Below are 24,097 nucleotides of genomic sequence, written 5' to 3'. Positions count from 1 at the left end.
TACTTGAGAAATTGGAATGAAACTTATACAGTATGCACCCTGCATAATGTCCGTTCGGGCGACATCCAACCACATATACGTCCATGGTTCCATAAGGTTATAATAGAGTTCAGAAATCCTTGGACATGGTATATACAGGCAGTCCCCAGGTTATGAATGAGATCTGTTCCTAAGTCTGTCTTTAAGTCGAATTTACAGGTAAGTTGGAACAGGTACATAAAGTTTTTATTTAGCATCAGTTAGACAAATGTTTGTCATAGTATATAGTACATACTTTACCTTTCTATGCACATAAAACACTTACTTTCAAACTGCTCAATGTTTTCATGAGTGTCACAAAGTAGTCATGCATTCGTTATTATGAACCACTATATTTAACTCAAATTTTTAATAGGCTTTATGGTAGGTAGTCCATCGTTAAGTATGAGTTGTCTGTAAGTTGGATGTTCACAACCTGGGGGCCACATGCAATATGGTGTTTGCACAATGTCCAAATCACATAATGTCCTACTTCACAGGCTGTATCATGGACATCAAGCGACTCATGGCTGCATACAGTTTTTTTTCCTTATTATGTTGCTATCATAAAATTTAATGGAAAAATTTGGAAATGAATAGTGGTGATAATTACACAACATGATAAACATAATGTCACTAAATTGTACATATAAAAAAGTTGAAGTGGCAAATGTTTTTTATATATATCTATATACACACACATACATACACTTATCTCAATTAAAAAAAATTCAATGGTAAGTAGGGCACTATAGATTTGAAAAGACAAGAAAATTCATTTAAACAGACATACAACTTATTGTTTTAAATCCCTGAATAGATTTAAAAATAAAATCCAAAGAGTCTAGGATGAATATTTATTTAGCACCCAGTTTGCTATGAATCTACTTTTTCTTCTTTCTCTTTAAGGAAGGAGAAAGAGGGACGGAGGAAAAAAAAAGCCCTCCCAACACTTACATTATACCATTGACAGGTAAGGACTTTGACCTATGAGCGCAAAGGTCCAAAGTTCAAACAGCAGAAAAACTGCTATGGAAACTATGGGTATTCAATAAATATTGACCAATGGTAGTGACAAAGAAGTAAGGTTATTGTGTTTGGAGATAATGGTAAAATGCAAAAGATAAAATGATACCTCCTTGAGAGAACTACTGTGACAGAAGCATCATTAAACCAGTCTTGAGTAGATGGTGATTGGATAGGGCTATGGCTGTGGCTTTAAGCAGCCGTGGAACTAGATAGCATTACAACTAATTGGTCCTTTAGACCATCTTCAAAATAAATATCACCTACCAAGACCTAACAGACTGAAAATTGATACGCTGTTAAAGTGATTGGGTTGGTTGTACCGTGGCCCAGTAATTCAGTGCTCACAGAAAGACTCAGTGGATTACTTTGAAACCTAATTTTGGTAATCAAAGAAAAAGAACAATGCAAGTTTGAAAGGCGGGGGTGGGAGGCGGGGGGGGGGGGGGAGGGTAGCCTGAACAATTTGACTTCAGTGTTAAAGCATTTATTCCATTACAATAAGACCTCGGTTGACTAAAGTGAACTGCTATCACATCAGATGACTCACTGCTTTTCTTCCACCAGTCAATGAGTTTTGAGGCAAGACAGAGAGAGAATAAGAATGAACATAATGGGAATGTTTAAGGAGGCAGATTCAGAGTAAGAGAAACTCTGAATTCCCAAATCTTAACATCTGATGGATTATCCCATTTTAGATCACTCACAATTGTTTCACAATTTCAGAAATGACTAAACTGTGATATTTTCCATCTGTGGCGTTTGCTACTTCCATATATGATTGAAGAGCACAGTATACCTATCAATCTGGAATAAATTCCTTCTTTCAATGCTAAGCCCTTTCTCCTTGGACTCTTCATGATCACTCTGGCAAGGAGTGAACACTTTTTACATGTCTGAGCTACCAGTGTTTTATTTGAACCCTTGTATGTAAGATGTGAAATCATATGCCTGCCCATTCATAGGGGCCTGCTCAGAGCCCGATCCCACCAAATTAAGCATAAACCCAAAACAGTTGAGAATCAGAATAAACTGACTGGCTGTCAGTCTGGGGTCTTGTTGCTTGAATATATCCTCCATGTTTAAACTCAAGACTCATACTCAGCAAAGTGAGATGTTCTCATGTGAGAGGCAGGTGAGAACTAAGACTATGTGATCATCTCATAGTCACTCTGGGGCATATGCTCACTGACTGGTGCTGCCCATCCACCAATTAATTATTTAAGTTCTTTTTGTCTCCTCATTTCCCTCTTTTTTTGCTGAATATGTATCATTAAATTCTCACAGAGTATTAAATGATTGCGAGATGTAACTCCATTGTACAAGAGTGGAGGAATTATGTCTTTGTATCCCCCACTGCAACATATTTAAAAAAAAATTAAGGCCCAGAGTATCAACAATTTAACACAATGTCACATTAGGAACAAGTGCCAATACCCAAATCAGAAACTGGATTTTAGAATTTGGACGCTACCTCTCAAACAAAAAGCAAAACATTGACATACTTGACAATATTAGCTCTAAACACAAGAAGGAAGCACCGTACCTGCAGAATATATTGTGTGAGGTCAACTGCTTCTTTCTTCTCGTGCACAAGTAAGGTTTCTTTGTCTTCCACAGTGATGATATTAATTTCTCCACGACGTACCTCCCTCACACCCAGAGGACGTTTTCGAACACACACTCTGATTTTCTCCATCTCGGTCCAAGGATTCTCTTTCTCTGAGGTATTCTGTCTGATACATGTTTATAAATGGGCTTTAATTTTTTTTTTAATGATAAAATAAGGCCTCTTAAGAGGTCAAAGTATCAGTATATTTTGTTATATATTAGGCGTAATATAGTTTTTAAAGTTGCATATTAAAGCGCTGACACTGAGAAAGTTCTTTTACTAGCTGAATTTTTCTTACTACTTCCATCTCCATCCCCACCCCACCATTTGCCCTGCAAAAAAAACAAAAACAAAAACCCGGGAGTTGCTCTAGCTCCAAGACTGTGTGTTCGGCTTCCAGATAGGGTCTTCTGCAGGGTTTTTAATGTGGATGCTCTTTCTTTACATTCCTAAAATGTGGGGTTCCTGGTGGCGCAGTGGTTAAGCGCTCAGCTTCTAACCCAAGGTTGGTGGTTCGAACCTTCCAGCTGTTCTGTGGGAGAAAGATGTGGCTAGTCTGCTTCCATAAAGATTACAGCCTTGGAAACCCCATGGGGCAGTTCTACCTGTCTTACAGGGTCGTTATGAGTCGGAATTGACTCGATGACAACAGTTGTAAATTGCAGGCTGGTTAATCCTCAAAATTTAATGTGACATGCTGTTTAGATACATCTCTATCTCTGTGACTGCTTAAATATATCTAAGAACTGACCACTTACCTATGTAGGAACTACTCTAAAGCTGGGTGACAACAAAATAGGATTCTTGAAAGCAGGTGTTTTATTAGGATCAATGCCTTTGGTCCATGTACTCAGAATATCTTAGCAAGACAAATTATTCCCTTCCTTTACACTTTGGAATTTGATTGATAATCTCTAAAAAGCCTTTTATACTAGATTTTACACAGGATACTATACTATACAATTGTTTCTTATCGCTCCCAATTTTCTGAGCCCTCCAACCAGCTGGAAAATTATTTTTTGCCAGGATTTAAATAGGTCGAAAATAGCACGTGAAATTTCTAATACAACGCATAACGCACAATCCAAGGCTTTTAAAGCATGGTTTGCTTTTAAATCAACATATAGCAGACTTTTAAAAAAGTGTCATTTTTAAATAGTACATTTTAAAAATGTATTATTTTGAGGTAAGTGTGCCAAATTCTTGACAATCGTTTAAACAGAATGATGAGCATATGAGGATTCATTGTTTTATCCTCTTTTGCATGTTTGATTTTTCACATTAAAAACTTAGTGCACCATTTTAACAAGGGGGTTAGTGCCAAAACCTGTACTTGTTGGTCAGTATGAATAACCTAATTGTATAAAGCCAATCAAAGAAAACAGAAAAACGTTTAAACCTGTTGCTGTTGAATTAATTTCAACTCATATAGACCCTATAGGTCAGAGCAGACCTGCCCCACAGGGTTTCCAAGGTTGTGATCTTTAGAGAAGCAGATGGCCACATTTATCTCCCATGGAGTAGCTGGTGGGTTTGAAACGCCGACCTTTTGGTTAGCAGCTGAGAACTTAACCACTGTGCCACCAAGGCTCAGAAAATGTATAGTCCTTTTTAAAATTGCCCAGGGACTGCAGAATGAGTCACATGGACAAAAAGGCTACAGTTTTCAAGTTTGAGACCTTAAGTAAATCAGGACAACCAGTTTTCTAAATGCCTTAGACTTTTATTAAAATTTTAAGGCAAAAAAAAAAAAAAAAAAAAACTAAGGTCAGCAATTTTGAACTTTTGGAATATTTACTGAAAAGTAAAAACCCAGTGTGAGGTAGAGAGAGGATGCTCTTTGGATAGGATGATTCCCTAACAGCAAGCCTTGAGGTGACAAGGGGGTTTCTAGGGTTCTAGAACCCTGACTCCTACTTAGGGTTTAAGTGAGAAGACAACATTGAAGATGATCAGGGGAAATGTGTTTTGTTTCCTCTACTTCTCTAATACGATAAAGAATGGCGAGAGTGAAATGGTCATGATATAAAAGGTGAGAAAGCTCAGTTGAATAGCCTTGCTCTGGGTTTGTCATGTATAAGCTTCTTCAAGAGCACTTATATAACCATATGGAAATCATTTGTTTGAGTTTTCCCCCTAATTCCACCTCCTAAGACTCTAAGAGCCTTCAGATATCCTAATTATCCTTATACTCCTAGCATCTAGAATTGTGCCTAGCAGAGGTGACACTTAATATCTGTCAAATAAATGAAATAGCAATTTTAAACTAAAATATTCACTTTGTCCTTGATATTAAATACTGAAGTGGTATCTTTATAATATTTATAAATAATTCCAATTTAGGTTTTTATGTGTTGTTCAATGAAAGACTGTGATAGTCAAGAAATCAGCCATTCTTCTACCACTGAGCTAACCAATAGGACAGTGACAATCCTGGCATTGATATTCATGGAGCAATCTAGTCCTCTCACAATTACAAGATGAAAAAACTACTGTATGCTCTGTGCTCAGCTAAACCAACCTCCCCGCCCCCGTCCACAAGTTTTCAGGGGCACTACAAAATTTACTTAAGTATTTCCAATTACAAAAGATACTTTTATCTTTAAAACTGGGTCTCCTGTTTTTTGGAATAAAAGACCTGGTTTTGAGATCCTCTGAAACCTTAGCCAATGTAAGACCAGGTGCAAATACTTTGTCTTAAGGTATGAATAACAGCCTTTAAAAAAAAAAATACAGAAAATAAAATGTGTTTTGTTTTTCCCATAACTTACAACTATTTCTTTTTAAATAACAAAACAAGCAATACATGTTATTTTTAAAAGAACATATTTTCTGTTATACCATTAAGTTAGCATTAGGGATTACTCAATATTTCACCTCTTAAGGACCTTATATCAAATTTTAACTTGAAGCACTAGGTGAAAATAACATATTTTATCACCCTGACTCTCAAACTGTCAACTCTACCATAAGTGTCTTACGTTTTGCAATCACCAAAAACATCTGTTCTGCGAGGGCTGATATTGTAGAAAGCACTCAAAACCAGATCTTATTTCCATGTGTGCAGGACTAACTGCCCAGAAGTCTACTTAATTCAACTACATGTGCTTTGCTTTCACTAAGCTTTAAGTCTCCTGGTTTGTTTAAGTGAATTTGATAGCCTTAAAAAAAAATTCTGTGGATGGTATATGTTTTTTTTTTCATTGCAGAAGGTCAGTTAACTATTTTACCTTCATGGATACAACAGATGTATCATCGTACACCATAATAAATAATAGGAATAAATAGGTCTGCCTCCTCTTAGCAGATCCTGGCAAGTAGCAGCTGGTTGCTGTACATGAACAATATCATCTTCCTCCCACCTGGATGGTCCCAATTCCTCATTAATTTACCCCATCAAGGTATTTCTATTATTGAGGTAGAAGCTGTTTACTATCATTTGTATGTTATATCCATTTACAGTAAATAAGGAGTAATTGCTCTGTTCTGGCCATGAGGGAAAGGCCTGCCCTTGGCCCGAAGCTGCCTTCCCTCAAAAAGAAAAAAAGATAAAAATAAATTGTTACCTGATACAAGAATGAGGGATTCCATAGTTATACCCTGAAACATGAGAGACTCTTTGAATAATGGGAATATCATAATCCCCCAGTATTGGAGAAAAATGATTTGATGATAAGAGTTCAGTGTTCATTTCTGTTTGCACATAGGAATCTGCAGCTGTGGCACTCAGAATTCTTGTTTTTGTATGGTACTGGGAATCATCTGGTAACATGTGCTCCAGCACTTTTAGGCTACTAGACTTCTGTTCATTTGCAGAGAAATCTGATAAATTGCACATTTCAAATCCACTGTTGCCAGTCGTTCTGTCTTTGTCGTCAATAGGAGAATCAAAACGCAGTTGCCTGCGAGGGCCAGACCTGGATTTCTGAGGCTTGATGTACAGGCTGCTTGTTTGAAGAGGATGCTCTGGGCTACTGACTGCTTTATCTTCTTCCTGCATAATCTTGATAATTTTGATAAGTTGGAAGAGACGTTTGCGGTCATTCATGTTATGGACTCCCAATTTGGAGTAGTCCTTCATTGTAACCTTGGCTAATTCATCTATTTTCCGAAGGCCAAGGGCAGTAAAATGAGGATAATACTGTGCAAGTTCAGCTTCACAAAGACATTCATATAACCAGGATGCCATTTTTGTGAGTAGATTTCTAAAAATTCTGAAGAGAAAAAAGAAAATTCATTCACTTGAAATATGGCATTTGTTATACAATTATTACTTTTAAAAAATGAAAACAATGTACAAACAGGCAGAAAAATCTGTTTTCAATATATACAAGTTTCCAATAATACAATTTTCTTCTGAAATGATTGATTAAACAGCATAGTGCATAAGCAAAGATGCTCGGTAGAGCATATGAAGAATTTCTCAAAAAGATTTAACTTGTTGATCTGCTTATTAAACAGACCTTCAATTTTATATGTACATGGGTACACATACACACACACGACACAAATCACTTACTTATTTCTAAGGAGTTCCTTTCAACTTTGTATCATCTACTTAACACATGCTACAAACTAATGAAAGCTTGTTCCCACCACTGACTGTGGCAGGACTAATTTTAGATGTTGAACTTAATGTCAAGGCATGTCCCACAACTGTTTCCCATGATTAATGAACAAAGGCTACGAGCTCTTTCAGAACAGAAAGCTGAGTTAAAGAGAAGGCCAAGGAGAATCATAAACTAATACCTCAGAGGAAATAACATTTGTATCTGCTGGGTACTAGCGAAAATTTATTGAATAAAGAGGTAAAAACATCGTTAATTCAGAATCTACTAATTCAGGTTTCAGATAATTCTAAAAGGTGGTTGTACATGTCTACCTTTCCAGAATATGGATTAAAAAATTTACCTAGGAAATTAACACTATGGTCAAGATTTTAAATGGCTATACATTAAAATGTTTTAAAAATTTAACACCGACATATTTAATTAAATACTAACAATTGATGTGGCAAAATACATAACCCTGGTCTATTCCTTACAGCCCAGACCCTGAGGATTTCTCCAAATCACTGTTAACCTACTTCAAGTTTATGAGGATATTCAAAAGTAAGTTAAACTACGTATACATTTTTAAAAAATGTTTCATAACTCAAAGTTTTCAAAATTCAATTAGTTAATTCTTGGCAAAGCTTTGGTGTTTTTCATTTTAATATATATTTTCTCTGCATCTTACGAGAAACAGAGAAAGCATTCAGGGCAGGGTAATAAAGACGATTAAAGGACCTCATTCAATTAATTTTGGAGGAAATACTATTTAGACTAAAGAAAAGGCCAGTGGAGCTAAGTAATACACCCTAAACTCATCTTGCCCTTTTACATTTGTGGTAGATTAAAAAAAAAGGCCAGAAATTCTTTGCAGTCTCTTCCATTAACAGGTGGAATCTATTTCTCCTCTTGAATCCAGCCTGGCCTTGTGACTTGTTTTGGACAAAAAAATGTGGCGGAAGTGAAACTATGTGACTTCTGCGTCTAGGCCTCAAGAACACATGCAGCTTCACTATTGTTCTCTTATAACTCTTCTCTGTCACATGAAGAAGCTCAGCCAACAGCCATTACCAAAGCCAGCCATGCAAGAGAGGCCATCATAGACCAACTAACCCCAAATGGAGCCCCCAGATGACTGCAGCCACATAAGAGCCCAAAATGGGACCAGGAGAACCATCTAGATAAGCCCAGCCCAAATACCTGACTCACAGAATTGTGAGCAAATAAAATGGTAATTGTTTTAAAAGCCACTAAATTTTGGATTAGTTTGCTACACAGCAATGGATAATTACAATACAACTGTGCCTTGTAAAATGCTGGTACCTTTGCCTGAAATGTGCCCAACTCCCTCTGCCTACTAAAATGAGTTATGGCCATCCTTTCAAAATGGCTCAAGAATGTTCCCCTCAATGAAGCCTTCTTTCATCTCTCACCGTCTTCTACCATTTCACCAATAGACAGCCTATGCAGCAGCTAAACCAGGCCACCATTCTTTTGATATACTTTCTTCTATTTGGAATACTTGTCTATTCTGGAAAAACCTTACTTATATTTTTCTGTGAGGTGTGCCCTAGCAGGGGATAACTGGTCTTTCCTCTGAGCTTCAATAATAATAATAATAATAGCAGCTAGTATTCACTGAGCACTTATTACATACCAGGCACTGTTTTAAGCATTATTTGTTAAACCTCCAACACCCTAAGAGGTATAGAGTGTGTGATCTTAATTACTATCTCTGAAACTCATTTTTTTCAACTATGAAATGGGGATGTAACACCACGACCAAGTGGGATTTATACCAGGTATGCAAGGATGGTTCAACATTAAGAAAAACAATTAATGTAATCCACCATATAAATAAAACAAAAGACAAGAACCACATGATTTTATCAATTGATGCAGAAAAAGCATTTGACAAAGTACAACACCCATTCATGACAAAAAACTCTCAGCAAAATAGGAATAGAAGGAAAATTCCTCAGCATAATAAAGGGCATTTATACAAAGCCAACAGCCAACATCATCCTAAATGGAGAGAGCCTGAAAACATTTCCCTTGAGAATGGGAACCAGACAAGGATGCCCTTTATCACCGCTCTTATTCAACATTGTGCTGAAGGCCCTAGCCAGAGCAATTAGACTAGACAAAGAAATAAAGGGCATCCAGATTGGTAAGGAAGAAGTAAAATTATCTCTATTCGCAGATGACATGATCTTATACACAGAAAACCCCAAGGAATCCTCAAGAAAACTACTGAAACTAACAGAAGAGTTCAGCAGAGTTTTAGGTTATAAGATAAACAGACAAAAATCGTTGGATTCCTCTACATCAACAAAAAGAACATCGAAGAGGAAATCACCAAATCGATACCATTCACAGTAGCCCCCAAGAAGATAAAATACTTAGGAATAAATCTTCCCAAAGATGTAAAAGACCTATACAAAGAAAACTACAAGGTACTACTGCAAGAAACCAAAAGGGACCTACATAAGTGGAAAAACATACCTTGCTCATGGATAGGAAGACTTAACATTGTAAAAATGTCTATTCTACCAAAAGCCATCTATACATACAATGCACTCCTGATCCAAATTCCAAAGACATTTTTTAACGAGATAGAGAAACAAATCACCAACTTCATATGGAAGGGAAAGAAGCCTCGGATAAGTAAAGCATTACCGAAAAAGAAGAACAAAGTGGGAGGACTCACTCTACCTGATTTTAGAACATATTATACCACCACAGTAGTCAAAACAGCCTGGTGCTGGTCCAACAACAGACACATAGACCAATGGAACAGAATTGAGAATCCAGATATAAATCCATCCACATATTAGCAGCTGATATTTCACAAAGGCCCAGTGTCAGTGAATTGAGGAAAAGATAGTCTTTTTAACAAATGGTGCTGGCATAACTGGACATCCATTTGCAAAAAAATGAAACAGGACCCATACCTCACTCCATGCACAAAAACTAACTCCAAATGGATCAAAGACCTAAACATAAAGTCTAAAACGATAAAGACAATGGAAGAAAAATTAGGGACAACGTTAGGAGCCCTAATACATGGCATAAACAGAATACAAAACATTACTAAAAATGACAAAGAGAAACCAGATAACTGGGAACTCCTAAAAATCAAACACCTATGCTCATCTAAAGACTTCACCAAAAGAGTAAAAAGACCACCTACAGATTGGGAAAAAATTTTCAGCTACAACATCTCCGACCAGCGCCTGGTCTCTAAAATCTACGTGATTCTGCTAAAACTCAACCACAAAAAGACAAACAACCGAATTAATAAATGGGCAAAGGATATGAACAGGCACTTCACTAAAGAAGACATTCAGGAAGCAAACAGATACATGAGGAAATGCTCTCGATCATTAGCCACTAGAGAAATGCAAATCAAAACTACAATGAGATTCCATCTCACTCCAACATGGCTGGCATTTATCCAAAAAACACAAAATAATAAATGTTGGAGTGGCTGTGCAGAGATTGGAACATTTATACACTGCTGGTGGGAATGTGAAATGGTACAACCACTTTGGAAATCGATTTGGCACTTCCTTAAAAAGCTAGAAATAGAACTACCATACGACCCAGGAATCCCACTCCTTGGAATATACCCTAGGGAAATAAGAGCCTTTACACCAACAGATATATGCATACCCATGTTTATTGCTCCACTGTTTACAATAGCAAAAAGATGGAAGTAACCAAGGTGGCCATCATTGGATGAATGGACAAATAAATTATGGTATATTCACACAATGGAATACTATGCATCGATAAGGAACAGTAAGGAATCTGTGAAACACTACATAACATGGAGGAATCTGGAAGGCATTATGCTGAGTGAAATTAGTCAGTTGCAAATGGACAAATATTGTATAAGGCCACTATTATAAGATCTTGAGAAATAGTTTAAACTGAGAAGAACACATTCTTTTGTGGTTACAAGATGGGGGGGGTGGGAGAGGGGTACTTACTAATTAGTAGATAAAAACTACTTTAGGTGAAGGGAAGGACAATACTTAATACAGGGGAGGTCAGCACAACTGGACTAAACCAAAGCAAAGCAGTTTCCTGAATAAACTGAATGTTTTGAATGTCAGCGAAGCAGGGGCAAGGGTTTGGGGACCATGGTTTCAGGGGACATATAAGTCTATTGGCATAATGAAATCTATTAAGAAAACATTCTACATCCCACTTTGAAGAGTAGCAGCTGGGGTCTTAAACGCTAGCAAGCGGCTATCTAAGATGCATCAATGAGTCTCAACCCACGTGGAGCAAAGCAGAATGAAGAACACCAAGGACATAGGGTAATAAAGAGCCCAAGAGACAGAAAGGGCTACACAAACCAGAGAAATACATCATCCTGAGACAAGAAGAACTAGATGGAGCCCAGCCACAACCAGTGACTCCCCTGACAGGGAACACAAAAGAGAACCGCTGAGGGAGCAGAAGAACAGTAGGAGGCAGACCCCAAATTCTCATAAAAAGACCAGACTTAAGGTCTGACCGAGACTAGAAGAACCCCGGTGGTCATGGCCCCCAGACCTTCTGTTGGCCCACGACAGGAACCATTCTTGAAGCCAACTCATCAGACGTGGATTGGACTGGACAATGGGTTGAAGAGAGATGCTGATGAGGAGTGAGCTACTTGCATCAGGTGGACACTTGAGACTATGTTGGCACCTTCTGACTGGAGGGGATTGGGGAGGGCAGAGGCAGTTAGGAAGTGGCAAAACAGTCACAAAAGGAGAGACTGGAAGGAGGGAGTAGGCTGACTCATTGGGGGAGAGTAAGTGGGAGTATATAGCAAGGTGTATATAAGTTTATATGTGAGAGACTGAATTGATTTGTAAACTTTCACTTAAAGCACAATAAAAATTGAAAAAAAAAAAAAAATACAGGTGCCTGAGCTCCACCCCAAAGTCAAAAAAAAAAATCCTCCCAGTTTAGGGCGGTACTGGGTTTCAGTGTGGGGAGATGAAAAACTTTTGGAAACTGATAGTGACGACGGTTACACAACATGGCAAATGTAATTAGTGTCATTCAACTGTACACTTAAAAATGGTTAAAATGGCAAATTTTTTGTTATAGATATTTTACCACAATTAAAAAAAAAAAATCCATGAGGACTGCTTATGTGGCTATGGAGCCATTTTCTCTGAGTTTCCTAACTCTTCCAAGTCCTGTCACTCAAAGAAATGGACACATCCTTAGTGTTCTTACAACCTAAAACAGCCTAATACACACAATGTCTTTACCAACTTCACCATGAACATTTCATATAATTCGACATTTTATGTAACAAGGCTAATTGCGTTATGCCAGTAGATAGTCCACAGTCATACTACTTTGATGATCTGATTAAACTAAAATTGTGTTCTATTTTATGCCAAAATCATTTTTTTTTTATTTTTTACGTGCTTTATGTAAACTATTTTTATTTAACCTGATTAAACCAGAATTCCATTAAAAAATTCCTGGAGTGGAGCTGTAAAGATAAAAACAAACCAAACCAAACCTGTTGCCATCCAGTTGATTCTGACTCATACTGACCCTACAGGACAGAGTAGAACTGCAGGGTTTCCAAGAGCGGCTGGTGGCTTCGAACTGCCAACTTTTTGGTTAGCAGCTGAGTCTTAACCTCTGCACCACTAGGGCTCCAAAGTAGAGATAGCATTTGCTTATTGGTTGTCATTGTAGATGGATAATTCCAACGTAAGTTACACTTAAAATCTTAAATGTTTTGAATGAACCTGAAATGCATACCGCTAAGTGAAAGAAGCCAGTAGCTACTTATCACATGATTTCAACTATATGATATTCTGGAAAAGTTAAAGATGGTGTCAAAGTCAAAGTGAGAGATGGTGAAAAGATCAGTAGTTGCCTGTGGCTCACAGGGAGGGATGAATAGGTGGAGCACAGGACATTTTTTAGGGCAGTGCAACTATTCCGTACGATACGGTAATGGTGGACACATGACATTAAGCATTTGTCAAAACCCACAGTAGTTTACAATACAAAGAGTGAATGCTAATGTAAACTATGTCGTTGTTACGTGCCACGAAGTTGCTACCCTACATACAAACAGAATGAAACACTGCCCGGTCCTGCGCCCTCCTCACAATCATTGTTATGCTTGAGCTCATTGTTGCAGTCACTGTGTCAATCCACCTCATCGAGGGTCTTCCTCTCTTTTGCTGAGCCTCTACCAAACATGATGTCCTTCTCCAGGGATTGGTCCCTCTTGGTAACATATCCAAAGTATGTGAGATGACGTCTCACCATCCTTGCCTCTAAGAAGCATTCTGGCTGTACTTCTTCCAAGACAGATTTGTTTGGTCTTTTGGCAGTCTGTATTCAATATTCTTCGCCAACAACACAATTCGAAGGTGTCAATTCTTTTTCAGTCTTTCTTATTCATTGTCCAGCTTTGAACGCACATGAGGCAACTGAAAACACCATGGCTTGGGTCAAGAGCACCTTAGTCTTCAAGGTGACATCTTTGCTTTTCAATACTTTAAAGAGGTCTTTTGCAGCAGATTTGCCCATGCAATGCGTCTCTTGATTTCTTGACTGCTGCCTCCATAGGTGTCAATTGTGGATTCAAGTAAAGTGAAATCCTTGACAACTTCAATCTTTTCTTTGTTTACTACGATGTCACTTATTGGCCCAGTTGTGAGGATTTTGTTTTCTTGATGTTGAGGTATAATCCATACTGAAGGCTGTAGTCCTTGATCTTCATCAGTAAGTGCTTCAAGTCCTCTTCACTTTCAGCAAGCAAGGTTGTGTCGTCTGCATAATGCAGGTTGTTGATAAGTCTTCCTTCAATCCTGATGCCACGTTCTTCTTCATATAGTCCAGCTTCCTGTATTATTTGCTCAGCATACAGATTGAATAAGTATGGTGAAATGATTCAACCCTGATGCATATCATTCCTGACTTTAAACCACAGTATACCCTTGTTCTATCCAAACAACTGCCTCTTGATCTATGTACTGGTTCCTCATGAGTACAATTAAAAAAAAAAATTAAGTGTCCTGGAATTCCCAATCTTCACAATGTGATCCATAATTTGTTACGATCCACACAGTTGAATGGCTTTGCATAGTCAATGAAACACAGGTAAACATCTTTCTGGTATTCTCTGCTTTCAGCCAGGACCCATCTGACATCAGCAATGATATCTCTGGTTCCACATCCTCTTCTGAATCCATCTTGAATTTCTAGCAGTTCCCTGTGGATGTACTGCTGCAGCTGCTTTTGAATGACCTTCAGCAAAATGTAAACTATGGTGTAACAAATGTGCCAAAAGAATGCAAGATGTTAATAAGAGAAACAATGTCCAAGGGAAATGAAAACTCACTGTACTTTCTACACAATTTTTCTGTAAACCTAAAACTGTTCTGCCAGAGAAAGACCTGGTGATCTGCTCCTGTAAAAATTCCCAAACCAAACCCATCAAGTCAATTCCAACTAAGAGCGACCTTATAGGACAGAGTGGAACTGCCCATAGTGTTTCCAAGGCTATAATCTTTATGGAAGCTGACTGCCACACGTTTCTCCCATGGAGCAGCTGGTGAGTTCCAACCACCAACCTTTCAGTCAGCAGCAGAACATTTTAACCACTGAATTACCAGGGCTCCTTCTGTAAAGATTACTGCCTAGAAAACCCTATGGGGAAGCTCTACTCTATCACATGGGGTGATTATGAGTAGAAATTGACTTGATGGCACCTAACAACAACAACAACAAAAAAAAAAAATTCTAAAAAATAAAGTCTTAAAAAAGATTTTGTTTTATCCAAATTGTATTACTGGGTATATTTTCAGTGGAAAGGAGAAAATGGGAGCAAAGGATCATTTTAAGAGTACTTTCCTCAGCACCTAGACACGTGATAATTGAGGAGGGGAACAAACGCGAACACATCCAAGGCTGGTGGTCTGTTAACAGGACAAATGCATGAAAAACAAATGTGTTGATAATCTAGCCAAAAATTACAGCAGTTACTCAAACAAAGGTTATAACTTACACGTACTTGGGTGTGTGTGGGGGAGAAATAAACTAATTTTTTTCCTTCACAAATGTATTTAAGTACAGTTAGATTCAAATTGCTAAAATATCACCTCCAAACTGAAATAAATTTTATTTCAGGATTTTTGCTCTAGACCTCCTTAGGTAGGCTTACCAGGATAATGACCCTTCTTCATATACCCACCTGTTTCCTGCACTATCCAAAGGCATGCTTTGACTTTTATTCACCATTTTCATTGTAGCTATGTGTTTTATTGTAGGACATCCTCCCCAGTTCTTTTTAGAAATAGGTTACCTATAAAAATATATGGAAACTCTGGTGGCATAGCAGTTAAGAGCTACAGCTGCCAACCAAAAGGCCAGCAGTACAAATCCACCAGGTGCTCCTTAGAAACCGTACAGAGCAGTTCTACTCTGTCCTATACGGTCAGTATGAGTCGGAATCAACTCAATGGCAACACGTATTTTATAATAATATACTGCTGTGTCAGCTTCATCAGTAGATTTAGAAGTTAACTAATACCAAACCATCTGTATAATACATCACAGACATCCAATAAACATAGAGCCTTAAAACTACCACTATCACCAAACACATTATCATTCTGTAGGGAGGCAGATGGAAATGAACAGAGAGGGAAAAACATCCACTTGGTCTCTTGTCTTCTATTTTAATAAGTCAAATAAGGTTTTTATTTTAAATATCTGCCAGTAGACAACCAAAGAGTTTGTTTAGCAGTATTGAGTACAGCAGATTACCAGATTAGGAAGCAAAAGATCCAGGATCCAGTCAGGCTCTGCCAAGAATCAGGTGCAATACATTGGCCAAATTCATTAACATCTCTGGGCCTCAGCTTCTTCAAGTTTAAAACTGGGATAGTTTCTATAGGTATTGACAGAAAAATTAGACATGTCAAAGCACACTACAGATGTATTATTATTTGATTATGTATCTGCAGCAGACGTATTCTGTAAGGAGCCCTGGTGGCACAGTGGTTAAGAATTCGGCTGCTAACCAAAAGACTGGCAGTTCGAATCCACCAGCCGCTCCCTGGAAACCCTTTGGGGCAGCTCTATTCTGTTCTATAGGATTGCTGTGAGTTGGAATCAACTCGACAGCAATGAGTTATTCTGTAAAGCACGTATGAAGTGCCTAGTACAAATGAACACAGTGATCTACCTAGCATTTAAAAATATTTTCATTATAAATCTTCAAACATCACAGAAGTAAAATAGAAGTATACCATAAACCCCCATGTACCCAGATTCTTCAATTATCAAAATTTGCCACATTTGTTTCCTTCACCCATCCTTCATTCTCTTCATCTCTTTTTCTTTCTCTCACTTAAGGATTTTAAAGTAAATCCTTAAGTGTCATTATGTCATTTTATCCCTATAGAATTCACTACGTATCTCTAAAATATATGGACTTTTATACAACCATTATTACACCTAATCAAATTTAACAATAATTCTTTGATATCATTTTATACTGAGTCCATAAACTAACTTCCCTAATTACCTCAAAATATCTTTTAGCCATCTAAGATACATCTACTGGTCTCATCATATTTGGAGCAAAGGAGAATGAAGAAAATCAAAAGACACGAGGAAAATATTAGTCCAAAGGACTAAATGGACAACGTGAACCATAGCCGCCACCCAGCCTGAGCCCAGAAGAACTACATTATGTCTGGCTACCACCACAAACAGCTCTGACAGGGGTCACAATAGATGGTCTCAGACAGAGTGGGAGAAAAATGTAGAACAAAATACAAATTCACAAATAAAGACCAGACTTACTGATCTGATGGTAGCTGGAAGACCCCCTGAAACTATGGTCCCAGACACCCTGCTAACTCAGAACTAAACCCACTCCCGAAGTCCACCTTTCAGCCAAAGACTAGACAGGCCTATAAAACAAGCAATAACACACAGGAGGAATGTGCTTCTTGCTTCAATCAAATACAGGAGACCAAAGGGACAACGCCTGCCCAAAAGCAATGACGAGAAGACAGGAAAGGACAGGAAAACTGGATGAACGGATACTGAGAACCCAGGGTAGAAGGGGAAAAGGGAAGAGTGCTGACACATTGCAGGGTTACAACTAATGTCACAGAACAATTTGTGTATACAGTTTTTGAATGAAAAACTAATCTGTGCTGTAAACTTTCACCTAAAATACAATAAAAAAAAACCTCTTAAGAATATAAACATATATTTTTAAAATAATGTTTTACTTTTTGTTCAAATCAGAATCCAAACAAGGTCCACACATTTGGCTGTTACTTCTCTTAAGTCTTTTTTCTTACAGGGTAGTCCACATCTCTCCCCCCTACCCCGCCCCCATCCATTGACTTGTTGTTCCAACTATGGGACATAAAAAAAATTACTTACATTAAAAAAATCATTTGCTATTTACCTAAAATTCAAATTTAACTAGACATTTTGTTTTGTTGTGGGTAAATCTGACAACGTTTGCCAAATTCCACAATTCTGGCAAGAATAATTTCACAGAAATTACCATGTGCTTCATATGCATACATGAGAATATATACAGTGTCTGCTAGGATTGCAGCTGGTCCCTTCATTTTAAAGTTCTCCATCAACCAAATCAATCCAGTGGTTTCATCTACTAACAACTACCACTGTCTGACTCAATTATCTGATCAGGGTTGTAAAATGGTGATGTTCTGATTCTATCATTCTTTGTTCGAATTCTCCTTCAAAGAAAAACTTATTGTCAACAGCAAGGCTTTTTGATTACCCAAAGTACAGTTTATACATGACGGCAGTAAAAATGCTTAATTCTTTCCTTTTAATTTCCAATTTTCAAAGTAGTTGTACCCTAGTTATTTCAGTTGATGTCCAACAAGAGTTTTATTTTTGCTCTTTTCAGGGTTAGAGTTAGATCTAGGGTTAGGGTTAAAGTTAGAGTTAAAATATATTCTCTTTTGTATCTGGCTTCTTTCATTTCACATAATGATTTTGAGATTTATCCATGACGTATATTATCACCCCCTCACTTTTTTTTTTTTTTCACCTACTGAGGAGGAAAAAGATGCAGAACGAATCAGCGGGTTGGCCCAAGGTAACACAGGTCTCAAGTGAAGCTTTCAAGGTTAGAACCTAGATCTTCTTATATTGGTCTCATGTTCTTTCCACTGCTCCATGTTGCCTCCTTCAAAAGTAGCTGCAATAGCAGCCCCAATGCCGGCCCCAAAAGAGCCTAGTCTCTACCCTGCTCAGCCAGCTGGCTGCCTCCTGCAGATCCGTGCTGCAGCATGGAGTCTCACAGTTGCCACCACCAGGAAAATGCCTGCAAATCAGAGAAATCCAATGAGGGCCAGATGGGCAGGTTTTTACAGGCAGGGCCCACTCACATTCAATGCCACAAATATGCAGAGTTCTTTATGAAAAGCCCAGAGACTGCTAGGTCTCAGCTGTTGGGGTAATAATCAGAAATAGAGTCTTGGAAGAAATCCAGTTGGCAGAAATTCAAACTTTCTTATCCTGGTGGTACAGAAAATCAACTGGAAGGAGAACACAGTGTAACTTTATAACCAGTTAAGGAAGTTTACTCATATTTCAGGATATGGATAAGATCCAACTATTTAACATGCTCCCTTGTACTCATCCACCTAAACTACATAGCTCTACCCACCTAAATTACCTGAAACTAAACTTGGAGTCAGGTGATTTCCAGTCATTTACCTGTGTAATTTTCAGCAAAGCACCTAGTTTCTCTGAGTTTCATTTTCCTGTCTCAAAGGATACTGTAGGATGAAATAAGATAGACAAAACTAATTTGAAAACTGTGAACAACTCCATAAGGATGGGGCTATGCTGTCTTATTCAGTCCTCAATCACCAGTGCCTAGCACTGAGCCTGGCATGTAGGAAGTGTTTGTTGCTCGACTTCTGGGAACAAAAACACACACCTTAATAAAGACTGTTAACACTATTAAAAGATAGCTTCTATTATCGGATTGAGGAAAAGCTGAATACATAGGACAAAATCAAAACATAAGGGATTAGAGATACTGAAGTAGATATATTTGCAAAGTACACTGCTTTCAAATATTAACACCATGTGTGGGCTTCTACTAACTTAAAGTATTTCACCCGTGACAATTTCACAAGTACTGTTCTCTCCTTCATTGGCAAAATTAGTTGATATAAATGTCTAATTACCATGTATAATATGGAGATACAAGATGATAACTTGTTGCCATTAAGTAGGTTCCAACTCATAGCAACCCTATAGGACAGAGAAGAACTGCCCCATAGGGATTCCAAGGAGCGACTGGTGGATTCGAACTGCTGACCTTTTGGTTAGCAGCCAGGCTCTTAACCACTGTGCCACCACGGCTCCATATTAGATGATGCTACATATCAAAAGACAAACACTTGTGTGTGTGTGTGTGTGTGTGTGTGTGTGATCCTAATATTCTTTTAATCAACTTCACTGTGGTATAACTTGGGTACAAGCCAAACCCACTTTAAGTGTACAGTTTTAAAAGTTTTGATAAATATATACCTGTGTAAACACTACCTCAATCAAAATACAATCAAGACAGTTCCATCAATCACCCTTACAAATTCCTAATGCCCTTGGCAGTCAATCCTCTCCTCCACCTCTGGCCCCAGGCAACCACTCACCTGTTTTCTGTCACTTAGATTAGCTGGTATTTTCTAGAATTTCACATAAAATAAAATCATAGCGTCATTGTTATTTTAAATCTATATAACACATGGAGACCGAAGAGATTTTCCACTACTTTGTGCAATTTTTCTTTCTTATGACTTAGGAGACAAGTTAAAATGATTACACAGCTTCTCATAACTCTTCTCTCATTGACCTAAAATATCTGCTAGTAAAGGATGAAATTTCTTTTCTTTTGAACATCTTATTGCAGTTTAGGTAATCGTTTACAGAGCAAATCAGTTTCCCATTCAACAATTTTGGAGCCCTCATGGTGCAGTAGTTAAGAGCTACGGTTGCTAAACAAAAAGGTCGGCAGTTCAAATCCACTAGCTGCTCCTTGGAAACCATATGGCCCGCTTCTACTCTTTCCTATAAGGTCGCTATGAGTTGGAATAGACTTGACAGCAATGGGGTTTTTTTAATTCAACAATTTATACATAGCTTGTTTTGTGACACTGGTTGCTTTTCCCTCAATGTGTAAACACTCTCCCCACATCCTCCCTGGGGTCCCCGTTTCCATTCACTTAGATTTCCTGCCTTCTGGACTTTGTTTTTGGGCAAATACTGCCCTTTTGGTTTCATATGGTTGGTTGTTCTGGGGAGCATATTCCTCACGGGTGGTATTGTTCATTTTATAGGCCTGTCTATTGTTTGGCGGAAAGGTGATCTCCAGGAGTGGTTTTAGTTTCAAGTTTGAAAGGTGTCTAAGAGACATAGTCTCGGGGGTTCCACCAGTGTCCACCAGACCACTAAGTCTGGTCTTTCTTATGAATTTGAATTTTGTTCTACATTTTTCTCCCACTCTACCCAGGATATTCTATTGTGATCCCAAACAGAGTGATTGATAGTGGTAGCCAGGCAACATCTACTTCTTCTGGCCTCAGGCTAGTGGAGGCTGTGATGCGTGTAGTCCTTTGGACTAATTGTTTCCTTGAGACTTTGACTTTCTTCAATCTTCTTTGCTTCAGAGAGGAAGAGACCAATATTTGTATCTTGGATGCCACTCACAAGCTTTTAAGACCCCAGTCACCACTCATCAAAGTAGGATGTAGAACATTGTCTTTATGGACTATGTTATGCCAGTTGACCTAGATGTCCCCCGAGACAATGGTCCTAAGCCCTCAAGCCAGTGACTCAACCCTCAAGATGTTTGGTTATAGCTAAGAAGTTCTAATAATTTTGCCCTGTGTGCTCTACTATATATATATATATACATGGATATATGTGCAGCACATACAAATACATATGTAGAAATATCCTCTGCCAAACCTATATATGCTCATGAGTATATTTCCACAAGCCCTCCCACACCTGTTCAGCTTGCGTATCTACCTACGTATCCACTCATAAATTACTGTTTGTTATCACTGTTATTGCAGGCTTGTGTATTTAACAGTATTCACCATTGCTAGCTTTTATTCTTGCATGCCTCTCAGTGTCTTCTTTTGTCTTGGTCACGTTATGCTGACATTCTCCATATCGTGTATTGTCTTTCCCTTCACCAAAGTTAATACATGTCTACTACCTAGTTAGTGATTTTCCCTCCCTCTCTTCCCTTCCCCAGTACCCATCAAAGAACATTTTTTTTCTTTGTGTAAAACTTTTTTCGAATTTTTATAACCGTGGTCTCATACAGTATTTGTCCTTTTGTGGTTGGCTTGTTTCACCCAGCATAATGTCCTCCAGATTCATCCATGTTGTGAGATCTTTTGCAATTTCATCATTATTCTTTGACGTTGTGTAGTATTCCATTGTGTGTACGTACCATAATTTGTTTATCCATTCATCTGTTGATGGGCACTTAGGTTGTTTCCAACTTTTTGCTATTGTAAATAATGCTGCAATGAACATGCGTGTGCATATGTCTATTCATGTGACAACTCTTATTTCTCTAAGATATATACCTAGAAGTAGGATTGCAGGATCATATTTCTATTTCTAGCTTTTTAAGGAAGCACCATATCATTTTCCACAGTGGTTATACCATTTTACACTTCCACCAGCAGTGTATCAGAGTTCCAATCTCCCCATAACCCACCAGCATTTGGTGTTTTCTGTTTTTTAATCAGTGCCATTATTACTGGTGTCAGATGGTATCTCATTGTAGTTTTAATTTGGATCTCTCTAATGGCTGATGATCATCAGCATCTTTTCATATATTTGTTGGCTGCCCAAATGTCTTCTTTGGTGAAGTGTCTGTTCATGTCCCTTGTTCATTTTTTAATTGGACTGTTTGTGTTTTTGTTGTTGAGTTATTGAAATTTTTTTTTTTAAATAAATTTTTGAGATTAGTCCCTTTTCAGATATGTCATCGCCAAAATTTTTCCCAGTCTGTAGGTTCTCTTTTTACTCTCCTGGAGAGGTTTTTTTTTTTTTTTTTTAATAATTTTTATTGTGCTTTAAGTGAAAGTTTACAAATCAAGTCAGTCTCTCACACAAAAACTCATATACACCTTGCTACACACTCCCAATGACTCTCCCCCTAATGAGACAGCCCGCTCTCTCCCTCCACTCTCTCTTTTCGTGTCCATTTCGCCAGCTTCTAACCCCCTCTATCCTCTCATCTCCCCTCCAGACAGGAGATGCCAACATAGTCTCAAGTGTCCACCCGATCCAAGAAGCTCACTCCTCACCAGCATCCCTCTCCAACCCACTGACCAGTCCAATCCATGTCTGAAGAGTTGGCTTCGAGAATGGTTCACGTTCTGAGCCAACAGAGGGTCTGGGTGGAGAAGTCTTGTGATGCACCTATGTATTTGATTTTTAGGAGGTCCCAGTCATCCAGTTTATCTCCTGCTGTTCGTGCATTTTTAGTTATGTTTGGTATTCTATTTATGCCATAGAAAAGGGCTCCTAGGTTTGCCCCTATTTTTTCTTCCATTATCTTTATAGTTTCAGGTTTTACATTCAGGTCTTTTATCCATCTTGTTTTTTTGTTTTTTTTTTTTATGGTGTGAGGTACGGATCCTGTTTCATTTTTCTGCAAATGGCTATCCAATTTTGCCAGCACCATTTGTTGAGATTACTTTTTCCCCCACTGAATGGGCTTCGACCCTTTGTTGAAGATCAGCTGTCCACAGCTGAATGGACTTACTTCTGGGTTCTCAATTCTGTTACATTGTTTTATGTATCTGTAGTTGTACCAGTACCAGGCTGTTTTGACTACTGAGGCTGTATAGTGGGTTCTGGAATCAGGCAGTGTGAGGCCCCCTGCTTTGTTCTTCTTCAGTAATGCTTTGCTTATATGGGGGCTCTTTCCTTTCCATATAAAGTTGGTGATTAATTTTTCCATCTCATTAAAGAAAGCTGTTGGAATTTGGATAGGGATTGAATTATATCTATAGATCATTTTGGGTAGTATTAACATTTTCACAATGTTAAGTCTTCCTATCCATGAATATACTATGTTTTCCCGTTTATGTAGGTCTCTTTTGATTTCTTACAGTAGTGTTTTATAGTTTTCTTTATATAAGTCTTTTACATCCCTGATTAGATTTATTCCTAAGTATTTTATCTTTTGACGGGCTTGTAAATGGTATTATTTTCCTGATTCCTTTTCAGAGTTCTCTTTGTTAGTGTAGAAGAATCTGATTTTTGTATCTTGATCTTACACCTGCCACTTTGATGAATCCTTCTATTAGTTCCAGTAGCTTTTCTGTAAAATCTCTGGGATTTTCTATGTATAGTATCATATCATCTGAAAATAGGTATAGTTTTACTTCTTCTTTACTGATTTGTATGCTCTTTATTTCCCTTTCTTGCCTTATTGCTCTGGCTAGGACTTCCAATACTATATTAAGAGCAGTGATAATGGGCATCCTTGTCTGGGTCCCATTCTTAAGTGGATTGTTTTCAGTCTCTCTCCATTGAGAATAAAGTTAGTTGTTGGTTTTGTATAAATGCCCTTTATTATGTTGAGGAATTTCCCTTCTATTCCTGTTTTGCTAAGAGTTTTTATCAGGAATGGGTTTTGGACTTTATAAAATGCTTTTTCTATGTCGATTGAGATGATCATGTGATTCTTTTCCTTTGTTTTATTTATGTGGTGGGTTACATTGATTTTCTAATATTGAACCATCCCACTTGATCATGATGTATTATTTTTTTGATATGCTGTTGAATTCTATTGGCT

General features: G+C 37.9%; 1 protein-coding gene across 5 annotated transcripts in view; it reads right to left on the bottom strand.

The window, feature by feature from the left end:
* Positions 1 to 24,097, bottom strand: part of KIF24 (kinesin family member 24) — an 85,128-nt gene that overhangs the window by 52,126 nt on the left and 8,905 nt on the right. For 2 of the 5 annotated variants that reach the window (XM_003407626.4, XM_023545184.2), the window contains exons 2-3: positions 6,223 to 6,870; positions 2,591 to 2,780 (exon numbers count right to left, since the gene is read on the bottom strand). In XM_003407626.4, the coding sequence (XP_003407674.1) occupies positions 2,591 to 2,780; positions 6,223 to 6,845 (813 nt within the window). In that variant the 5' untranslated portion in view covers positions 6,846 to 6,870. Of the gene's footprint in view, positions 1 to 2,590; positions 2,781 to 6,222; positions 6,871 to 16,017; positions 16,142 to 24,097 lie in introns of those variants that run through there. The other 3 variants (XM_023545183.2, XM_023545185.2, XM_023545186.2) reach the window with 3 other exon arrangements.

Source organism: Loxodonta africana, chromosome 9 (genome assembly GCF_030014295.1).
Source record: "Loxodonta africana isolate mLoxAfr1 chromosome 9, mLoxAfr1.hap2, whole genome shotgun sequence".
Lineage (NCBI taxonomy): Eukaryota > Metazoa > Chordata > Mammalia > Proboscidea > Elephantidae > Loxodonta > Loxodonta africana.
This window is presented reverse-complemented; position numbering and strand designations above follow the sequence as displayed.